The 22092-nt window shown below is 42.8% G+C and overlaps 1 protein-coding gene across 2 annotated transcripts; it reads right to left on the minus strand.

The window, feature by feature from the left end:
- Positions 1–16901: 16901 nt before the first annotated feature.
- BAMBI (BMP and activin membrane bound inhibitor) lies at positions 16902–21717 on the minus strand. Of its 2 annotated transcripts, none has more exons than XM_053573069.1 (3): positions 21586–21717; positions 18139–18414; positions 16902–17694 (listed from the first exon to the last, which is right to left on the minus strand). In XM_053573069.1, exons 1-3 carry the CDS (start codon positions 21659–21661, stop codon positions 17276–17278), a joined length of 771 nt encoding a protein of 256 aa, XP_053429044.1. In that variant the 5' UTR covers positions 21662–21717; the 3' UTR covers positions 16902–17275. The 2 variants fall into 2 exon arrangements, with proteins under 2 accessions (XP_053429044.1, XP_053429043.1); XM_053573068.1 differs by having other exon boundaries at positions 18127–18414.
- Positions 21718–22092: the final 375 nt, after the last annotated feature.

Raw genomic sequence — 22092 nt, forward strand, 5'->3', positions numbered from 1 at the left:
GAGGTTGCTGTGAGCTGTGATGCCATAGCACTCTATCAAGGGTGACATAGTGAGACTCTGCCCACCCACCCAAAAAATAAAATAAAATAAAAAATAATGACAAGGCTAGCACTCTAGAAGGCTGAAGCAGGAGGGTATCTTAAGCTCAAGAGTTCAGGATAGTCTGAGCAAAAGCCAGCCCTGTTTCCACTAAAAATAGAAAAATTAGCTGGGTGTGGTGGCAACACTTAATGTCCCAGCTATTTGGGAGGCTGAGGCAGGAAGATTGCTTGAGCTCAAGAGTTTGAGGTTGCTGTGAGCTGTGATGCCACAGTACTCTACCGGAGGCAACAAAGTGAGACCCTGTCTCAAAAAAAATTAAAAAACTGCCTCAAATCAGTACAAATTCAGGAGCAATCCCTTGCCTGTTGCCCTGATGTTTCTTTACACCATGGTCTGAGGGCTGGAGGCGCCCAGAACCACATTAAGCTGCTGCTTAGAAGCCCACGCATGACCCTCGGCTGATTTTATTAAATGTTAACCTGTGCCATTTTTTCCCTTATCTCTGCCTAAGGAAAAAACATTAATTTCCTCCTACTCTTCTAATATTCCTTTATGTTTTCTTTCTTCCTCCCTCATTCTTTTTGTTTGTTTTCATTTCATGTCTCTGCCTCTCCCCCCCTCTTTGTATATATACAACCATAGAATACAGAAAATCGAGATGACTCTGGTATACATACCACACGGAGTCTTCTTGACAATTGTTAAAACTTTCTTCTAATATCCTGTCCAGGGCACTTTTTTTTTTTTCTTTTAAGACAGAGTCTCACTCTGTTGCCCTGGGTAGAGTGCCCTGGTGTCATCATAGCTCACATCAACCTTAGTCTTGGACTCAAGAGATCCTATTGCTGGCCAGGTGCACTGGCTCATGCCTGTAATCTAGCACTCTGGGGGGCCGAGGCAGGTAGATTGCTCTGAGCTCACAGGTTTGAGACCAGCCTGAGCAGGAGCGAGATCCCAGGCATTGTGGAGGGTGCCTGTAGTCCCAGCTTCCTGGGAGGCTGAGGCAAGAAAATCCTTTGAGTCCAAGAGTTGGAGGTTGCTGTGAGCTATGACAGTAAGGCACTCTACAGAGGGTGACAAAGTGAGACTCCGTCTGAAAAAAAAAAAAAAAAGAGAGAGATCCTATTGCCTCAGCCTCCTAGGTAGCTGCAACTGCAGGTGCCCACAACAATGCCTGGCTAGTTTTTTTTTTTTTTTTTCCTTTCTATTTTTAGTAGAGACAGGGTCTCACTCTTGCTCAGAATGGTTTCGAACTCATGAGCTCAAGCAATCCTCCTGCTTTGGCCTCCCCAAGTGCGAGGACTACAGGTGTGAGCACCTTTTAATGTGTTGATATAATGAACCTGAAATTCTCTCTCTTTCTCTCTCCCAGTCTTTCTCTCTGTCCCTCCCTCCCTTTAGCCTGATCTCACACATTTCCTTTAAGCGAAACTTGGCAAAGTTAAAGATTGACCTTTTGTATGCTAGCCCTTTTGGTGACCCTTTGTATGCTAGATTCCAGTCTAACAGTCCATGGAACCTGATGGGTCTGATTGTGGCCTTTTATCAGTGCCTGACAATTCCCATTGTACCGTTTACTTTAGTTCTGAAATATCAACTAGTCACAGCTCAGTGAGAAATTGAACTGTCTCTGCCTTGGTTAATCCTTCTGAAATGATCATAGAATGGAAATAGAATGCTGCTCTTCCATGAATTCAATCATGTAGTAAATTCTCCCCACGGGGCTCCAGTCGACTGTTTTCTAAAAGGAAATTCTTTTAAGATAGTGTTATGGATAAAATAGACTGAGTTGTCAAAGCACGAACCTAAAGAAAGTTGTGTGAGTCTCTTTTGTGAATAAGACACTCTCAGGATATAATTACAGTGTGTGAGTGCCGTTGAGGCTTTAGAAATACAATTGACATGAAGTTTGACATGTGTGGACTTTACAAACTGGATCCTGATGCTGGTCACCGGTCCCTGAAATAGCACCAGGATCTCCTGTTCTTAGCAAAGGACTAAAACCCAAAACTATTGGAAGAATAAATGCAATACATCAATTTTCCCCCTACAGGTAAAGCGATATGTTTCCAAGGGAAAATTTCACTCCCTGGGGAAAAAAAAAATTCTTTTAGAAATGTTCACGAATATAAACCACCAAAGGTCATCAGAATGTATTGATTTCTGGTTCTTTTGGTTAGGAGGGTGGTTTGTAAGGAAATAAAAGGGAACTAGAAATAGGAGGGAGAAGGAGACTGCGTTTCTTTCTTGCTTCCTCGGTTCCCTCCAGAGCCAAATAAAGGGGAGTCAACAATGGCCTCTGCTCACTCGAGAGGGAGGGAGTCACCGGCGAGGGAAATACAGACCCTTTCTTCACAGATGCCACAACTACGTATAAAACGTGGAATCTTCCCTCGAGGAATTAAATCTGGAAGAAGAGGAGACATTTCTTCTGCTCTCCCAAACCCCATTCCAGAGATAAGATAGGCTGAGAATTCTTTCCTGATTCCACTGTTGGTTACGAGGTGATAGGGCAGCTATAATGAGACTTAGGGTTAGCACAGAGACACTATTTCAGACAAAGTGTCAATGTAGTAAGTAAACTCCGTAAAAAATTACTCAAAACACGTGGAGGTTTTCTTTCTTTTTTTTTTATTTTGAGACAGAGTCTCACTAGGTCACCCTCAGTAGAGTGCTGTGGTGTCACAGCTCACAGCAACCTCAAACTCTTGGGCTTAAGTGATTCTCTTGCCTCAGCCTCCCAACAGCAACCTCAAACTCTTGGGCTTAAGTGATTCTCCTGCCTCGGCCTCCCAAGTAGCTGGGACTACAGGTGCCCGCCACAACACCTGGCTATTTTATTGTTGTTGTTGTTGCAATTGTCATTGTTGTTTGGCAGGCCCGGGCCGGGTTCAAACTCACCTGCCTCAGTGTATCTAACCACTGGGCTAAGGGCGCCGAGCCAGTAGAGTTTTTATTAAAATACGTAATTGTGCATATATGCCATTTTCCATCTTCTTAAAGCAAACTTTATTGGTTTAATTATAAGTACTAGAGAAAGAAGGCATGATTCAGGTGACTCATGCTTGTAATCCTAGCATTCTGGAATTCAGGAGTTTGAGTCTTGCCTGAGTAAGAGCAAGATACCCATCTATACTAAAAATAGAGAAAATTAGCTGAGTATTGTGGCGGACCCCTGTAATCACAGCTACTTGGGAGGCTGAGGCAGGAGGATGGCTTGAGCCCTGGACTTTGAGGTTGCTGTGACCTCGGCTGACACCACAGCACTCTAGGCTAGGCAACAGAGTGAATCTCTGTCTCCAGAAAAAGAAAAAAATGACAAACTAACCTATATTTAAAAAGGAAAATTAAAAGTATAGAAGAGGCTGGGCAGGGTGGCTCACTCCTGTAATCTTAGCACTCCGTGAGGCTTGAAGTCAATTAGATTGTCTGTGCTTAGGAGTTGGAGACCACCCTGAGTCAGAATAAGACCCTGTCTCTAAAAATAGCCAGGCGTTGTAGCAGGCACCTGTTGTCCAAGCTACTCAGGAGGCTGAGATAAGAGAATCACTTGAGCCCAAGAGTTTGAAGTTGCAGTGAGCTAGGACGCCAGGGCACTCTACCAAGGATGACAGATAAGACTCTATCTCTAAAAAAATAAAAATCATGAAATAAAAATAAAATATAGGAAAAGTACTAAAATAAAAAGAGAAAAAGAAAAAATATTAAAAAAAAAAAGAAGAAGAAGAAAAGAAAAACTGAGGCAAGAGGATCACTTGAGCCCAAGAACTTGGGGGTTGCTCTGAGTATAATGCCACCACACTCTAGTCAGGCACCAGAGTAAGACTCTGTCTCACAAAAAAAAAAAAAAAAAAAAAGTACAGAAGAAAAAAATCTGGAAATACACGAGAAAAAGCCTATCTTTATTTCAAAATAGTATTTGAATAATAATTCCTATTTTATAATGCAAGGTTTGCATTCAGAAGTAAAACTTTGTAAACTTGATTTTATTTTTCTCACATGTTTTCAGTTTTCATGATTTTATTTTTCTCACATGTTTTCAATTGGAGAAAATGTGGGCTCCAACAACATCCTGGACGGCAATCCCATGGGATAACTCTTTGCACGTGGAGTGGCCCTGAGTAAGTCAATTCACCAGCGTTTCCCCACTGTGGTGTGGGCAGAAAAGCCCTCAAATTTGCAATATTGAAGCACCATTTTAGTAATTAAACATCTAGAAGCAGGTCAATAAGAACTATAAATACTCTTCTTACATAGTACAAGATACAGTCTACTAATCTTAACATTTCAGCTAATCAAAGAAAATTTTCAAAAACGAAAGACAATGTCATGGCTATGCCACATATAGTGTTTGTCTTAAGTAGTAAAAAAAATATAAAAGTTAAAGTTATTTTTCAGCAGAATTGTCTCTAAAGTTCTTTGCATAGGGGAGACACGGCTGAACCTTTACATTTTGTTTCATTTTTATTCTAGAGACAATAAGAAAAATCAGCTTGTTTGTTTCAAACTGTATACAATAATATTGCTACCATTTTTATTAGTTAGAGTCTGGACTTCTCTTTCTTCTCTCTCTACCCATCTTAGCCCAATTCTGAGTCTGAGGTTTATTGTAAATGCAAAGTCATTTACAAACAATATTCCAAATAAGTAGTGGTTTCATCAGCTGAAAAAGGAAATATGGCCTCCATTTTTCATCTTCTGAAAGCACAATTTATTGATTTGATAGAACCAGTTCTTCTAGAAAAAGAAGGAATGATTCAAAACCTATATTTTGCCAGGCACGGTGGCTCACAGCTGTAATCCTAGCACTCTGGGAGGCCAAGGCAGTTAGATTGCTGGAGCTCAGGAGTTCAAGACGCACCTAAGCAAGAGCAAGACTCCATGTCTAAAAAAATAGCCAGACATTGTGGTGGGGAACTGTTGTCCCAGCTACTTGAGAGGCTGAGGCAAGGGGATTGCTTGAGCCCAGAGTTTGGAGGTTGCTGTGAGCTATGATGCCATAGTACTGTACCTAGGGTAACAAGGTGAGGCTCATTTCAAACAACAATAATAACAAAACCTATATTTAAAAAGTAAGGAGAACTAAAAGTATAGAAGAAATAAAAACATGGTGGCTCATGCCTGTAATCCCAGCACTCTGGGAGGCGGAGGCAGATGGATTGCCTGAGTTCACAGATTGGAGACCAGCCTGAGCAAGAGTGAGACCCTATCTCTAAAAATAGCCAGATGTTGTGGCAGGCACCTGTAGTCCCAGCTACTTGGGAGGCTGAGGCAAAAGAATGACTTGAGCCCAAGAGTTGGAGGTTGCTGTGACACCACGGCACTCTAACAAGGGTGACAAAGTGAGACTCAAGAAATAAAAATATGGAAATACATAAGAAGACCCATCTTCATCTTAAAATAGTAATTTAATAATACTTCCTATTGGGGCGGCGCCTGTGGCTCAAGGAGTAGGGCGCCGGTCCCACATGCCGGATGTGGCGGGTTCAAACCTAGCCCCGGCCAAAAAAAATACTTCCTATTTTATAATGTCTTTCCCAATGAAATCAAAGGGCCTTAACAGCCCTGTAGAATTTTCATAGTGTACACTCGAGGTAGGAGAAAAACACTGTGATTCTCTAGGAATCTGGCCCTCTAGAGAAAAAGGAAAGCACACCCAGACCTTCATCGCAGCACTGCCCATCCTAATCCTGTCCTGAGTGATTGCTCACCCCTGGAGGAGGGAACACCTTGCCAATCTACTGATCAGAACTCGGCGCACCTGCTGCCAAAGGATGTAGAAGACCCTCCAGCCCACAGGCCAAGCGTCTTGGGAATAATAGAGCCTGGGAGGGGCCCAGAACAGTTTTAAGGCTAATTATCATGTCATTAGCTTAAATCCACATTGTGGCGCAAACGCCCCCAATGGGCTTCAAAGACGTTCATGGCAGGTCCTTGTGTGCAGTAAGACTCTGTGGTTCCAAGGTGACTTCTGAACCACCAGGTGGACCCAATCCAGACAGCATAAAACAAAATAGCAGGCCATAAGCAAAGCCTTTCTTGCCATAAAAATGGGGCCTGTTTGTTGTGCATGGCAAACTTTTTTTTTTTTTTGAGACAGCTTCACTCTGTCACCCTGGGTAGAGTGCTGTGGCATCATCTTAGCTCATAGCAACCTCAATCTCTTGGTCTCAGGTAATCCTCTTGCCTCAGCTTCCTGAGTAGTTGGGACTACTGGTGTCCACTGATGCCCCCCGGCTAGTTTTTCTATTTTTATAGAGGTGGAGTCTCACTGTTGCTCAGGCTGGTCTCAAAAGTCCTGAGCTCAAGTGATCTGCCTGCCTCGGCCTCCCAGAGTGCTAGGATTACAGACGTGAGCCATTGTACCCAGCCTATAGTAAACATATCTTGCTTCTCAAACCTATCTTTCTCTTCCTCAATAAACTTTGTTTCATGCTTGCCTTACTTTGGGGTGTCTGGCCATTCTTCAGCCAAGAGCACCCTAAAAACCAAGAAGGCAGACAAGTGCCTGGAACCTGACACAGCCAGGTTAGCAGGTGGACACCAGCCTGATCTCCAGATGCCTGTGCTTGGCCAGAATGCCCACAGCACCTCATTGAACTGAGATTTTTAGATGGCCCCTTTAATTCAGATTTGCATTGTGCCAAGTCAGAGCTGTGCTGATAGGCAGCTCTGCTAAGCTCCCTCATTGTTGCAGGAAGCTCAAGGACAGGCTTGCAGGACTGCCCTTCCTCTCAGCTTTCCTGGAAACCCCACCTTGACTTCGTGGGGCATGGGGCGGGGAACTCTCTAGTGGGAATGGGAGGGGACCCACCCCTTCATTCTCCCAGTCAAATTAATGGACTGGAAATACCACCTACTCAGTTTCCTCAGAGAACCAGAGAGTGAATGGCTATAAATTGTTCTGCCTGCAGCAAGAATAAAGGTGATTATATCAGATTTCAGTCACTCAGACAGCCAGACCTGCTAACTCACACTTGTAATCCCAGCCCTGTGGGAGGCTAAAGGAGGAGGATTGCTTGAAGCCTGGAGTTCAAAACCAGCCTGGAGAACATAGCTAGACCCCTTCCCTACAAAAGAACCTTACAAATTAGCCAGTTAAGGCTGGGTATGGTGGTTCATACCTGTAATCCCAGCACTCTGGGAGGCTGAAGTAGGAGCATCCCTTGAGCTCAGGAAGAGCCTGAGCAAGAGTGAGACCCTGTCTCTACTAAAAATAGAACAATCAGCAGGGTGCTGTGGCAGGTGACTGTAGTCCCAGCTGCTTGGGAGGCTGAGGCAAGGGGATTTCTTGAACCCCAGAGTTTAAGGTTATTGTGAACTAGGGTGCCGTGTGAGGCCACGGCACTCTACCGAGGGCCATAAAGTGAGACTCTGTCTCTACAAAAAAAAAAAAAAAAAAAGATGAAATATCACTGGATCTTTAAATCTACCCAAGTTGACATGGTGACCTGTGTGTCTTTTCTAAGTATTGTGAGGGCTTATAAGGAACAGTACTTAGGGTAATGACTAAACATTCACAGCTTTGTTAGGAGTTGTGCTAACTCTTTTATTATTATTATTATTAGTATTATTATTATTTGAGACAGAGTCTCACTCTGTTGTCCAGGCATCAGCCAGTTCATAGCAACTTCAAACTCCTGGAATCAAGCCATCCTCCTTCCTCAGCCTCTCAGACATCTGGGACTACAGGTGTGCACCAGCTAATTTTTTTCTATTTTTAGTAGAGACAGGGTCTTAGCCCTTGCTCAGGCTAGTCTCAAACTCCTGAGCTCAAGGGATCAAACTCCTGAGCTCAAACTCCTGAGCTCAACCTACCTTGGCCTCCTAGAGTGCTGGGATTACAGGCATGAACCACTGTGTGTGACCTTTATTATTACTTTTAAAATTTTTTGTAGAGACAGAGGTCTCACTCTTGCTCAAGCTGGTCTGGAACTCCTGACCTCAGGTGATCCTCCTACCTTGGCCTCTGAAAGTGCTGGAATTACAGGTGTAAGCCACTAGGCCCAGCCTTCCACTAAGTATTTGCGTTATCTCATTTAATCCTCTCAATAACCCAAAGTGGTGATAATAATATTGTCCCCATTATATCAGTGAGGAAACTGAGAGGTTAATTAGCTCAAGGCCACACCACTAGTAACAGGCCAAGTCTGAACTTGAACTCAGGAGGCCAAAACCATACATACTCATCACTGCTACAGAGACTATAAAAGTAGTAGAATGAGTACTTGGGGGGGAAAGTGCTTTTGACCAACACAAGTTCATAGAAAGCACAATTTAGGAAGAGATTTAGATGGCATGTCTTCCTTTAGTCCTGGGGGAGGGGTATCTTCCCAGAAAAAGCCAAAGGAAATGGCTTATTTTTTTTCCTAGTGAGGTATTTATGTGATGGATATTCTGAGAAGGGTTTATTTGCCCCTTTCAGTTGTCTGCTATGGCGGTGTCTCAGCACTCATCAGCAGAGCCACAGAGGAGCTGAAGGACACTGTCAGTGATTTCCCCACAGGTCCCCTTCATGGGGGTCAGCCCGCAGGGACCAGCAGAGCTCTTCAGCTTCTGAAGCCCCACTTGAGTTAATGAAAATCCTGCAGACCCTGTTGAATCTAATTTATTGCTGAGAGCCATGAAAAACCGCCCCATAAATCACCTGCCTATGAAGAAAAGAAGTACGGCTTCCCAAGTTGGGGTAAACAAATTGGGCGTTTCAAAGCAACCTGTTAGTTACTCACTCCAATTTGCATACAAATGCCAACAAACAACCTCCCATTGTTAAACAAGATGGTTAAGGATGTTGAGTTTTATTGTCCAACTGGTTTGTCACAAACCAGTCCCTTGAAAGATTTACATAACCTGCTTCACAGTAGAGTGTCATGACAGGGAAATGACCCTTAACTTTTAAGATCCCACATGGACATACAAACACCGCCCTGCTCTGTCCGGCCGGCCTGTGAAATTGGCAGCCAGATGCAAAGAATCCTGGGAGTGACCAAGCTCAGAATCTTGCATGGGAAATGCTACCCAAGGCTTGCCAGGGAGAATTCCTATTTCCAGCCAAGAAATTTGCATTTTAAAGTATTGACAACAGTGTTGCATTGAAAGAGGTTGAGTTTCCCTTTTCCATACTTATTCCACTTTTGTTGTTGTTGTTGTTGCAGTTTGGCTGGGGCCGAGTTTGAACCCCTCGGTATATGGGTCCGGCACCCTACCCAGTGAGCCACAGGCGCCGCCCTATTCCACTTTTAATAAACAACACTGGAAAGGGATGAAGAGAGGTTGATTAATGGGCATAAACATACAGTTTGATAGGAGGAGTAAGACTTACTGTTTCATACATCAGTAGAGCGACTATAGTTGACAATAACCTCTCGTATATCTCAAAATAATTGGAAGGGAACGCTTCAAATGTTTCTAGCAGAAAGAAAAGACAAGTATTTCAGGTGATGGATATTCCAATTATACTGATTTGAGCTTTATAAATGATATAAATGTATTAAATGAACACATGTGCCCCCCCAATATCTATAAGATTATGTATAAATAAAAATATTTAAGAAATAAATGTAAAAAAAGACACCACTGGAAAAAAGCTGATTTGGGTTTGAGCCAGGGCTCCTAGAAAATATAAATCTATTCATAACATTTTAAGATATAGAAGTAAATAAAATGAACACAGGAAACTAGAAATAATATTTATAAGAATTAGAAAGTGATCCATAACTCTTCCCTGAGCACATACACACATTCTTTTTTAAAATTTACTTTTGGTTATTTATTTACTTTTGGTTATCTACACAATAAGAAACTTTCTTAAGAGAACAATATGTAACAATAAAAAAAGTGAAAGTCTATTTATAAATGGATGAATAAGAGCCATTTGAGTTTTGAAATAAAAAGTAACCTGTTCATGAAGATGCTAACAATTTGTTGGGAGGGGAGAGAGAATTTATAACCTCTGCTGTGTCCTTGGATGAAAGATGTAGGGAGGTATTTGTTGCTTTGATTATAGCCTCTGGGCAGGGGTTCATTTCCCTGCAAAGAAAAGAGAATTTGCCTAAATTGCCCCTGGTCTGTTAAGCCAGACAGGATGAAATTCTAAATGATGGGTGACGCCTGTGGCTCAGTGGGTAGGGAGTCAGCACCATATACTGAGGGTTGCAGGTCTGAACCGGTCCTGGCCAGCTAAAACAGCAATGACAACTGCAAAAAAAAAAAAAAAAAAAAGCCGGGCATTGTGGTGGGCGCTTGTAGTCCCAGCTACTCAGGAGGCTGAGACAAGAGAATCGCTTAAGCCCAAGAGTTGGAGGCTGCTGTGAGTCATGACGCCACAGCACTCTACCGAGGGTGACAAAGTAAAATTCTGTCTCAAAAAAGAAAAAAAAGAAATACTAAATGTCATTGCAGAGTCCAAGTTCTCTACCGTCTTGATCCACAAAACTCTCAGTGGCTTATTTTTAAGATATCTTAAAATACTTGAGTGAAAGTACAACTCTTAGTTTAAGGAAGAATAGTAATGCACTTCTGGGTGAGAATTAGTATCTTTAAATGTGCTTAGAGATCACATCAAATTTAAAAAGTAGGCTGAGCCATTTGACCTTGGCAATGCTTCATTAATTTTCAGGCCCATTTGAATTTTTTTCTCCTTAACTTCCTTCACTAGCAATTTGTTTTTCTTTAGGCTTCCCATACAAAAATTATAAAATGGAGGTCAGGCACAGCGGCTAAGGTGATCCCTTGAGCTCAGGAGTTTGAGACCAGCCTGAGCAAGAACGAGACCTGATATAGAAAAGTTAGCTGGGTGTTATGTCAGCACTTATAATTGCCGCTATTGGGGAGGCTGAGGCAGGAGGATCACTTGAGTCCAGGAATTTGAGGTTGCTGTGAACTAGGCTGACCCCACGGCACTCTAGCCTGAGCAACAGAGTGAGACTCTGTCCAAAAAAATAAAATAAAATAAAACTATAAAGCAATCCATTTGGATAGAGAAATAAAAGAAAAAGACAACATGTTTTTAGGCATCTGAATTCAGATGCCTGATGATTTTGGAAACATACGAAGGTTATTGATCAAAGGTCCTCCACACTGGGAGTTACAGTTTAATCTCCAAATCCAGGTGAGAAACACCCTCAATTTCAGAAGCAACTGTGAATTATAGTCCATAGTACCAAAACCATATCCACTTATTTAGTAAAAAAAATGCTTCAGCATGAACTTCTAACACTTTGAAAGTAAGAAACTGCTTTCAGAAGGGTGGTGTTTTTCCACTGTCCTCATCCATTCCCTAGGGAAATTCCAAGGGGAAAAAAACAGGGATAAAGAGCTTTTTGTATTTCTCTTGGTTTTAACTGCTAAAACAATTTTTGTTCCATTAGCTTTGTAAGGTGAGATCTTTCGGAGTGAATTTACACAACAGCTTCTGAGTTTATTAATTCATCACAGCTAACTTAGTCTTCCCATGTCTAGAAAAAATTGCTGACTTCTCACAAGTTACACTATCTACTTATGCACTGCCTTGAAAATTGTTAAATGTACAATTATTCAAGGATTCCAAAGTCTCTTTAGTATATATGTACATACATAGTCATGTGATAGTTATCAGCTCATCTTTCCTGCTTTGCTCATTTAGTCCAACAACAATCTAATCTTTAAGGTACAGGTAGCTAAACACCATTTGAAAAGGTCACTAGAGGTCATCCAGCCATTAGCTGCTATAGAGAATGGGTCTCCTACAAGGCTTAAGGAATGACAAATGCTTGGAGATAGCTGTCTTCCCAAAATATCCCCCAAGTTTGCTTATCAATGACTTTCCTGTTAACCTTTTTCATATTAAAAAAAAAAATGGGAAAAGTTTGTAGAAGTTTGGCTAATCAGTCGTCCCTAGCAAAAAATAATGTGAAACTCTTAGAAAAGCCAATCCACTGGAAAATTGCTGCCTTGTTGCAAGAAGTAAAGCCTCAAGTGGTTCAATTAGCTCTGCCCCCTTCCCAATTCTATTTTCAAATACTTGGAATGGGAGACCAGTGAATTACACCACCACATTGCAAAACAGTGTAGTGTTAGCAGACTAACCAGGACGTGTGTAGAGTGGAAACTATACCCCAAACAGAGAGTTGTCAAAATTTGAAAGAAGGTTAAATTTCACTATTTTATGGGATCTGAAATTCTCAGATCAATGATCTGCTTTTTTTTTTTTTTTTTGGTAGAGACAGAGTTTCACTTTATGGCCCTCGGTAGAGTGCTGTGGCATCACACAGCTCACAGCAACCTCCAACTCCTGGGCTTCCGCGATTCTCCTGCCTCAGCCTCCTGAATAGCTGGGACTACAGGCGCCCGCCACAACGCGCAGCTATTTTTTGGTTGCAGTTCAGCCGGGGCTGGGTTTGAACCCACCACTCTCGGTATATGGGGCCGGCGCCCTACCGACTGAGCCACAGGCGCCGCCCATGATCTGCTTTCTTAAGTCAGCATATTAAGAGGGAATGTTTACAGAATGAATGGGTAGAAAGAAGGGGTGTGGGCAGTTAATTTTTCTGCTATGACTTCAACCAGGGATATTAAATGATTTTTCACTGACTAGCTCCTCTACCCCAAATCTACAGAGTTCCAAAAACCACTTGTGGAACTATTTGTATCTTGTTGGGAGCACTAAAGGGGCACGTTGTGATTGAGAACATAATTTGTTCAGAAAGCACCAGTCAGACACATTATCGATCACCTAACTTGTCTCTCTTTGACTTTCTCAATGGATTAACCATCTGGAGTAGTTGAAACTCTAGGGAAACTTCATTCTGTCAAATATCAAAACTTGAAATAGATATAAAAAGGTTCTTATCAGTAGCCATCTGTATTATGCCAGAAAGAAACAATTATAAACCAACACACTTAATGGATACAGGAGGCCCAAAACAGTAAACTGAAAATGAATATTTGAAATGCTAAATGCAGAGTCTGTATTTGACAGATCTTCATAAATATGCAAAGGTCAGAAATATTTTTTAAAGTCTGTGGCTTGTGCCTATACCCCTGGCACTCTGAAAGGCCAAAATAAGCAAAGTTCAAGACCAGCCTGAGCAAGAGCGAGACCCTGTCTCTAAAAATAGCCAGGTGTTGGGGCAGGCACCTGTAGTCCCAGCTCTTCAGGAGGCTGAGACAACAGTTTGAGATTTCTGTGAGCTATGATGCCATAGCACTCTACCTAGGGAGATAAGAGTTGAGACTCTATCTCAAAATAATAAATCAATACTAAAAAAAGTCAAGTAAAAAACCCCTGTATAGATATATAATAAGCCCAAGTCCTCAAATTTTAAGGAATGTTATGATGGGCCACCTTATCCATCCAAAACTGTTGTATAAATTAACAAGAATATGTGTAGCTACAATATCTCTTCATAATCATCCTATGAAGTGTTATTGCCCTGTTTTACAGGCAGCAAAACTGAATATTCTGGGAGCTTACATAATTTGCCCAAGTTCACATAGCCTTGGAAGTTTGAAGTTATTTATGCTAAAAGGCAGCAAAGAGAACCAATTAGAGGTTATGAAGAAAATAAAAACAAAACCTGTCCTGGCCCCCAAAGGACCGGTTCCAAAGTCATGATACTAGATGCCACTGCTTTCAAGCTTTTAGCCTATAATCAACTCATATTGAAACCAGATTTACAAGCGCTTCAGAGGGGAGCTTAGTGATTTTCTAAAGCAGACATGTTTGGTATTTTAGAAGGTCAAACCCCCTATGGTGCAGTGTTTTTAATAAAATCAGTTCAGCAGAGACACACCAGTCAATTTCTAGGAAGCCTCTCAGCCGTTCAAAATAAGGAGGAAAAATAACATAAAAGACCTAGCTATGCACAGATCATTTTTTTCAAAAGGAATAGAATGTAAGGGGCAGAGGTACAGAAACATCTGGGCAATTTTTGTCCCGTTTGTCTCTGGTGTGAGCAAATTTCTGCTCAGAAAGAAGAATTACTTTTGTAGGGGGTGTCCCATGATGGTATTAAACAAGGGTTATTCACAGCTAGCCTGGCTTTGTGGTAACAGCAAATATCTCTTAAGGGGGAAACACAGATAAACCAGTTACCACCACCATTCAGGGAATCTCCTGATCGTGGCGATTTCTACATTCTTAGGGGGAAACAAAAGTAAGTTTTCTAGGGCGGTGCCTGTGGCTCAAAGGAGTAGGGTGGTGGCCCCATATGCGGGAGGTGGCAGGTTCAAACCCAGCCCCGGCCAAAAACTGCAAAAAAAAAAAAAAAAGTAGTTTTCTAGGTAGTTCATAGGACAATTCCAAGTTGAAAAACATGTATTATTTTCACTGAAAAGCGAAGTTATGCACAGATCTCACTGTAAAACTGGTGGTGGGGAGGACATGATCTAAATACTAAATGAGGAGGTGCCCATAGCTCAGTGAGTAGGGTGCCAGCCACATACACCCAGGCCAGTGGGTTCAAACCCTGTCTGGACCAGGTAAACAATGACAACTGCAATAATAATAATAATAAAAAAGACAAATGAGGCTGGAGGGGTGGATCACATCTGTAACCCTAGCATTCTGGGAAGCTGAGGTGATAAGATTATTGAGCTTGTAAGTTCAAAACCAGCCTGAGCAAGTGAGACCCTCATCTTTACTAACAATATAGCCAGGCATCTTGGTGGGCACCTGTAGTCCCAGCTACTTGGGAGGCTGAGGCAAGAGGATCACTATACCTCAAGAGCATGAAGTTGCTGTGAGCTATGATGAGGCCACAGCCCTCTACCCAGGGTGACATTGAGACTGTCTTAAATTAATACAAACATACTAAATGAAATGTCAAAAAGTAGAGCAGTATGTTCTTAGTGGGGGTGGGGGGGGAAGACAGGGCTGGCCTCTTCAGCAGCTGGAATTTGCACCCCAGAAAATATAAGTCTGCAAGGCCAAGAGAACAGTGGCACTCCCTACACTAAGGGGAACTGTAAATCGCCTGGACAGCCTCAGGAATACACAGAAAAAACAAGAGGCAAGACCACTGCACACACAGGACCCAGTGGGGACACTCTGTGGTTCATATTCTAACTTTGTGACTCACACCAGACCCAAGGCTTTTGTGGAGGGCTGGGTGTACTGACTTCAAAGCATATGACTTTAAATCCTTTGTTGTTTTTATTTCCTAAGGAATTGCTACACTCCCACTTAAGTGGTACTTGGGAGAAATGGTGTAAACAGGGAATACTGGGGCAAACCAAGGAAAAAAACTGGACTACACCTCGCTGATAGTAAGGTGAACTACCACTGAGCTTGTATAATGGAGTAAGAAGTCTTTCAGCCTTCAAGTTACAAAACAGCTGCGATTGATGGCCAGCAAGAGGGGAGGGACGGGGAGGGCGGAACTTACACCAAATGCTGATTCTGATCAGTTCTCTTAGGTTTAACAATTCTCTGGCTCCCACAAAAAAACCCTTCAACAATTGTCAGACATAAGACCTAAAACCTTTTATATATTATAAGGCATGCAGGTGAGAGCCACTGATCTCAAAAAAGCATAATACAAATGCTATCATTTAAGATATATATTTAGTCTGTAGCCTAATTTGTTTGAGGCAGGCCGTCTATTAACTATCAACTCATCTAGCTACTCATTATTACACTTATTTTAACTCAGGTTCTTCTGTGAACTTGGCAACTGTACTTGTTTTCTTAAGGGATTCAAATTGTGCTCAGTATAAAATCGTCTATCTAGTACTGAATATGCAAAAAAACTTTAAAAATATTAAAATCTTTCCAACCTGATTTCATTAAAAAAAAATTAATAAAACCCCATACTCAAATAGTAAGGCTACAGGTTAATTTTGAAGCAAAAATTGCAACTACACAAAAGAATTAAGAAAAACTCCATGGCAAATTACTCACACATTTAAAATAACAAAGATAATATTTGGAAAGAGAAGTACACAAATGTGGTTATGGTTTAAATTCAGGCTGGGAGGTGTGAGCAGGCAGAGTGTTGCAGGAGAAAACATTGTTACTTCGTAGTATCAGTTACTGACTAAAGCCAATATTCTTTTTCGTTACAGTAATAAAATGATCATTTAGGAGAAAGAAACCTTAACTTTCAACTGGCCTATGTAGCATAACATTTGTGCTTGAAAACTTTTCTAAGGACTGAGAGACGTTAAAACTAAAAAAAAAAATTAGGGGATAACACTGTACTTAAGAATTAAAAAAAATAAAGAATAAGCTTTAAAAGCTAAGAGTGTTATACAATAAAGTTTGGCTGATTAGGAAGCCAAATTATTTTAATTTGGTTTCAGACAAAACAAACTGGTCAATTAGTCAACAGTAATAGTAGATAATGGACAAAAAGAATTGTTTAGTTACGGTTTTTTTCCCCCTTTTTTTTTTGGGTGGAGGTAGACACATTTACAAAAATATTCCGGAGAAACTGGATCAAGCTGATAAATATTACCTTTGCTAAGGCTGCTTGAGAAACTGATCAATCCTATCAGACTTACTATAAATTGTAAGTTTAATATCTCTCTGAGATGAAAGCTGAAAGCTAGAATTATCCTAACAAAAAATGTGGGTAAGACTAAGGGTGAGCACGCATTCTGAAATTCCATGCTGTAAACATGGCCTGGTTCAGAGGGGGAAAAAGAAATTCAAGCCTCGGGGCAGCGCCTGTGGCTCAAGGAGTAGGGCGCTGGTCCCATATGCCGGAGGTGGCAGGTTCAAACCTAGCCCCAGCCAAAATAAAAAAAAAGAAATTCAAGCCTCATCCTATAGATCCAACCACTCTGTAGGAGTACCAGCGCTGATCCTCACTTGTATAAAACCATGTCCTTTCTTACACTGCCCACTTAGTTTCTAATTCACAAAAGACAACACTAAATTTCAGACAAAATATATATATATTTCTTTTAAATCTTTACAATAAATCAAGCTGTAGAAGCTTACAGAGAGCACATTTTAGTTTATTTCAGGTACTCATTTCCAGCTCCCTCAGATGCAAATAGCCCTGGTAACAGTGTGTACATAGTCTTCTCTTTGCTTTTCATAATTTTAAAGCAAATAATACATTTGACTGTATTGAAGTCTGTGCAAATAATCCTTCAGAAGAAATATCCAAGATTCTGTTCGCAGAGATCATTTTTATCTCTCAAAGATGATTACATGAGTTTATTTGACTTCAGATAAAGTGCTCCTGTCCAGCAGAACTCAAAAGGCCTTCAAGGGTTCAAGAAGTTTAGTTCAGGTAAGACTCCGTCATACGAATTCCAGCTTCCCGTGACCACTGTACATGCCCCAGTGAACGAGTGAGAGGATCTTATCGTTGCTGAGGTCTGCTTGTCTCATTTTATCACAGGTCAGACAGCAGTTCTCGTGCCCGCTGACCGGCACCACGCACTCCAAGTCCAACTTTGCAATCTGCCCCTTTTTGGAATGGTGTCCGTGAAAACTGTAGTGCAAACGGGAAAGCATCTGCTGCCTTTGATCCTGCAGCCTCTTGTTTTCACTTCGAAGCATCCTCAAGGCCAACGTGATAAGCAACACCAAAATCAGCCCTCCTGCAATGGGCACAGCAATCACGGCTGCCCGGAACCACAACTCTTTGGAAGAAGTCAGCTCCTGCACCTTGGTGATGAGGTTTCTGCTACCTTCGTGCTGGTACCGGTTTCCTTGCCCTAAAGGAATATGTAAAGAAAGATGATCAAACTATATGTACTGTTCATGATCAGCTCTCCATTTTAAACAAGGAATCCCATTAAAAAGAAGCTTACAATTAAATCAATGATATTTAGAAAGTAAATATTGCAAAACTTCCCAAAGAAGCTTACAAACGCACTTGTTTACGGACTGTCATTACTGAGATGTAATGGCCTTTTAATGCCTTCAAAATGTTGAAAAAACAAGCAAAACCTATTATGTCGACAGACATCTAATGCTCAGGCAGACATAAAAGCCACTCAGTAGAGATGCATCTTTGCATCCAGCCTCACTTCTCCCCCTGGTGTCTGTAATTACATTAACAACAAATCAATAGCAGACATACAAAGTCAGAGCTGTCACAAGTCTATAGATCAGGCAGGCGGTCTAGTTAGAAAAAGCTTCTATACCTGAGGCCTCACCCTTGGGAGGAGAGAGGACATCTCGCAGCCCTCTGTAATTGCACATGTCTTCATGACAGCATTCCAACGTGGGCATGGTGGTGCCAGAGTGGTTTTGAGCCTGTTTGGGTTGGCAGATGTCTGTTGTGCTTGCAAGAGAGTCCAGGCAGCCATGGGTGAGCGGGGAGTTTGTGTTCTGAGGATCAAGAAGTCTAGAGAAGCAGGCACTGAGCTCAGATTTACACATATAACCAGTGGCCACACAGTGGGCAGCATCACAGTAGCATCGAATTTCACCTGAAAGCAATGAGAAATCACGTCAAACTGAGTGGGAGACCAGAGAAAGCAACTTTTGTCTTGAAGCAATTGCTAAATTCCAAGTTCAAAGGCGCCAACTTGTAGATTATTCAAGCTGAGAGCTTACAACAGCAGTCCACCGTTGATTGGAAAAACCTTTTGTGCCATCAAGCGCTTAAGTTTCAATTCAGTTAAATATAATATTAGAAATGCAACAATCCCCATAGCAGGTTACTGACGAGTTAAGAGGAGAATTATCGGTAAGACTTTGTTTTTTTGAAGGAAAATAAAAATCAGTATAATTTCTCCTACCAGAAGGTAAATTACATTATTTATTCATTTTTTAACCCTATCTAACCAAACAACATGAAAATGCTAGGCTTTTTTATTTTGTCAGTATAAATATTTGATCGGAACTACTGAATTGTTTACTATCCCAAAGGACTGCACCAAAATTTAAGAGCTCTAGGTAACACCTTATAAAGTTATTAACTGGAAACACAACAATCTAGAAATTGCTCAGGTCAGGAGGTTTTAAAACTATGAAACTAGGCAGCTATTTGCAACCTCTCTAGAAAAGGCAAACTTTGCCTATAAAGATCTTTTCATGCAGAGGAGTTTTTAGTCAGTATATTGTAAAACAGGAACTAGGCAGTTTACAATTAGTGGTTTGCTTGCCAAAGTCAATTTCTTTCAGCCCAAATGGAAAGTCATAAAAGTGGAGGGGTATAAAAATGCGAGGCTAACTTCTCCTCCTCCTCCAAGTTTTACATGTAATTCAACATGTGATCTAAAAAGGGAAACCCTGAAACTGAAAATCCTCTGCTGGTTGAATGAAAAATCCTTAAGGAAACCTCAAATTTTCTACAGGAAGTGCTTAAAAGTTTCCTTTATAAAAACTTATTTTGTGAGTTTCAAGGATCTGTTAACGTTTTGTCACAATACAAGACCCGGAGGCTTTAACATCTATTTCTAGTTGGTATAACCAGGGTCTTAAAGTTATCACTAAGGTGACACGCAGCCTGGCAGACTCCAGGCTTTGTTACTTGTCACAACTGGAGCTACTGTAAATTGAACTAATGCATACACCTATTCCATTTCCTACCTGAAGATCTGTCTAGGTACTGAAACCTACACTCTGAAATTAAAAACGAGGGTAGCTGCTTTGCAAACCTCTTCCCACCCTCACCTTCCTCCCTCGCTATGTGAATGCCCAAGTAAGGTGTCTCATTTAATTATCTGTCCAAATTCCAGGCCATCGTAGGATATGCTCCGAAGCCGCTAATGCTTCAGTTCTAAGAAAAAACAGCCCACGAAAACAGATCTTTGTCAACCCCTGTAACAGTCCAAAGCTCAAGGTCTTGCTCCTAAATCTGTACTCCCTGCCCTGGGTGTGGGCCCAAGACCCTGCACTGGTCTGTTTCACGTAAGAAGGTTGCTTTGCATAAGTGTTTTCCTGTTCTTTTCCCTCTATGCAAGCTTATTTTATATTTCACATAAGACCCACCCATCTTACGTGGTGATGACTACATATCTCTAGCCTGACAAATTCTATCATTGATGTAAAACGTAAATGTAACAGATTAAAAGCCCATTTTGATCCTATTAGCCTTAGACCTGGTACACAAAAGGAAAACTGAATACAGGTAAAATGCTGCTTAAATGTTTCTGAGTGCCTATTTAACATGCTATATTTTCAATGCCCTAAAAACAGTCTAATAAAATTTTGACAGGTAACTGGAAAAGTTCTAATAACTTTTTTTTTAATTGGAGCCACATTTTAGCAAGGAGAATGGACTTTTGTATTACTGTATTAAAACTATATTTCTGTTGTTTCATAAAGTTTCTTCCTGTGGCATGCAGAAGGCCAGAGAGGGGACTGGTATTTTGAAACAGTGAACAATGCTGCTCTGTTTCCCCCCCTTTCTTGTTACTGTATGTAGTGATTAAACAAAAATGTCTGCTTTAGTCAAGATGGCTACGGGAGACTGCTGGCTTCTTTTAAAGCTTTTGAAGTCCACAGCAGCCAGAAATCTCTGATCCCCTAATTATATCATTATCAGGCACATAGTTTCGGTATCTGTGACTTCATGTCAGCCACAGTCCCTCCCTGTTCTGCCAGCCTTTGATAGGGCCAGGAGGCTCCCCTCTGCAGGCTGCAAGGGCTGTTATTTAGGGTTAATTACACCCTTCCTTCCAAAATAAATAAATACTGTAGCACATCATCCTTGCTGGGCTAGCTTATCCTTTAACCTCATGCCTGCTACATGGCAATTAGAGAGAACTGGGAGGTGGGGTGCAAAGGCTAAGTAATGCTTCCTATTTTAAAGTATGTATCAGTTCACAGAATGGAAGAGTTCATGACAGGGAGGTGAGGGGAATCTTGAAATCCACGGGTTATTTCCATCCATCTCAAAGGTAAAAGCCAGAAGGGCAAAGAAGAAACTGACCCCTGACTTTTCTTGCTTGCTTGCTTTTTTATTTTTGAGTGGTGTTTGTAAAATATGAGGTGGGTGGGCAGTGGGACAGCCGACAGGACCTACTCCTCCAGGCCACTTAAAAGCAACACAACATACACTTGTGTACATAAACACTCCTTGGACACACTCTCAGAGAGTCCCTCAATCACCGAGACCCACAGGCACACACTCTGAAAGACGTTCTCTGAGACACTACCCGGGGCAGGGATACATCAGAGACCCACGCCGGGACACACCAAGGCATACGCCCAGACACTCGCATAAATACACGCAGACACACACCCACGGAGACGCTCTCGGACAGACACACGGACACGCTCAGGCACAGTGCGGTTGGGGGCCCAGGTCGCACGGGTCCTTCTGGCCGCCCGGCGCCGGGGCTGCACTCGGGCCCCACTCCCCGGTAGGTCTGCGAATGTGCAAAGTCTAACACGGACGGACCTGGAAGCCCCCTGACAACTGCTATTGGAAACCAACGTGCCGGGTCCGGGGGTATTGAGGGGGCGGCCGCCAGGCCACCCCCGCGACTTCAAAGAACAGAGCAACTTGTCGCGATCTGCGGCTCCAGCGCGGGAGGGAAGTTCGCCCGCCGCTAACAAAGCCTGCCTTGGCAGCCGGCTTCAAAGCCCTGCAGCGGCCGGGGCGTCCCGCGCGCTCCTCCCGGGGACCCCGCGCGCCGCCCGGCACCCACCTTTGGTGAGCAGCACGGCCATGGCGCAGAGTTCGAGCTGCAGCCAGATGAAGATGTAGCTGGAGTGGCGATCCATTGACGCCCCCCACGTCCGCGGCGCCCCGGCCGGCCCCCGGAGCCGCGGCGCCACTGCAGCCTACGGCCCCCGGAGCGCGCAGGGCATGGGTCCCGTCCGGAGCGGCGGGCGCCGTCAGCGGCGAGGCGAGGAGCCGGGCCGCGGCCGGGGCATGGATCGCGGTGGAGGGCGCGCCGAGGGGCCGAGAAAAGTTATGCAGCCCGATTCGGCCGCCACCGGTTCCCTCTCCCCGCTTGTCTCCGCAGACGCACGCTTGCCCTCGGCGCCGCCGCAGGCCGGGGTGGGCTCCCGGCTTTCTTCCCGCTCGACTTGCCGCTGCAGACGCCGAGCCTGCGCCGAGGTGACCGGCAGCGCTCCAGCCTGCACCCGCCTCTGCGCTGCCGGGTCCGCGCAGTAAATAGAGCCGGGAGCCGGGAGCCGGTTGGCCCCGC

This window comes from Nycticebus coucang, chromosome 20 (genome assembly GCF_027406575.1).
Source record: "Nycticebus coucang isolate mNycCou1 chromosome 20, mNycCou1.pri, whole genome shotgun sequence".
Classification (NCBI taxonomy): Eukaryota; Metazoa; Chordata; class Mammalia; order Primates; family Lorisidae; genus Nycticebus; species Nycticebus coucang.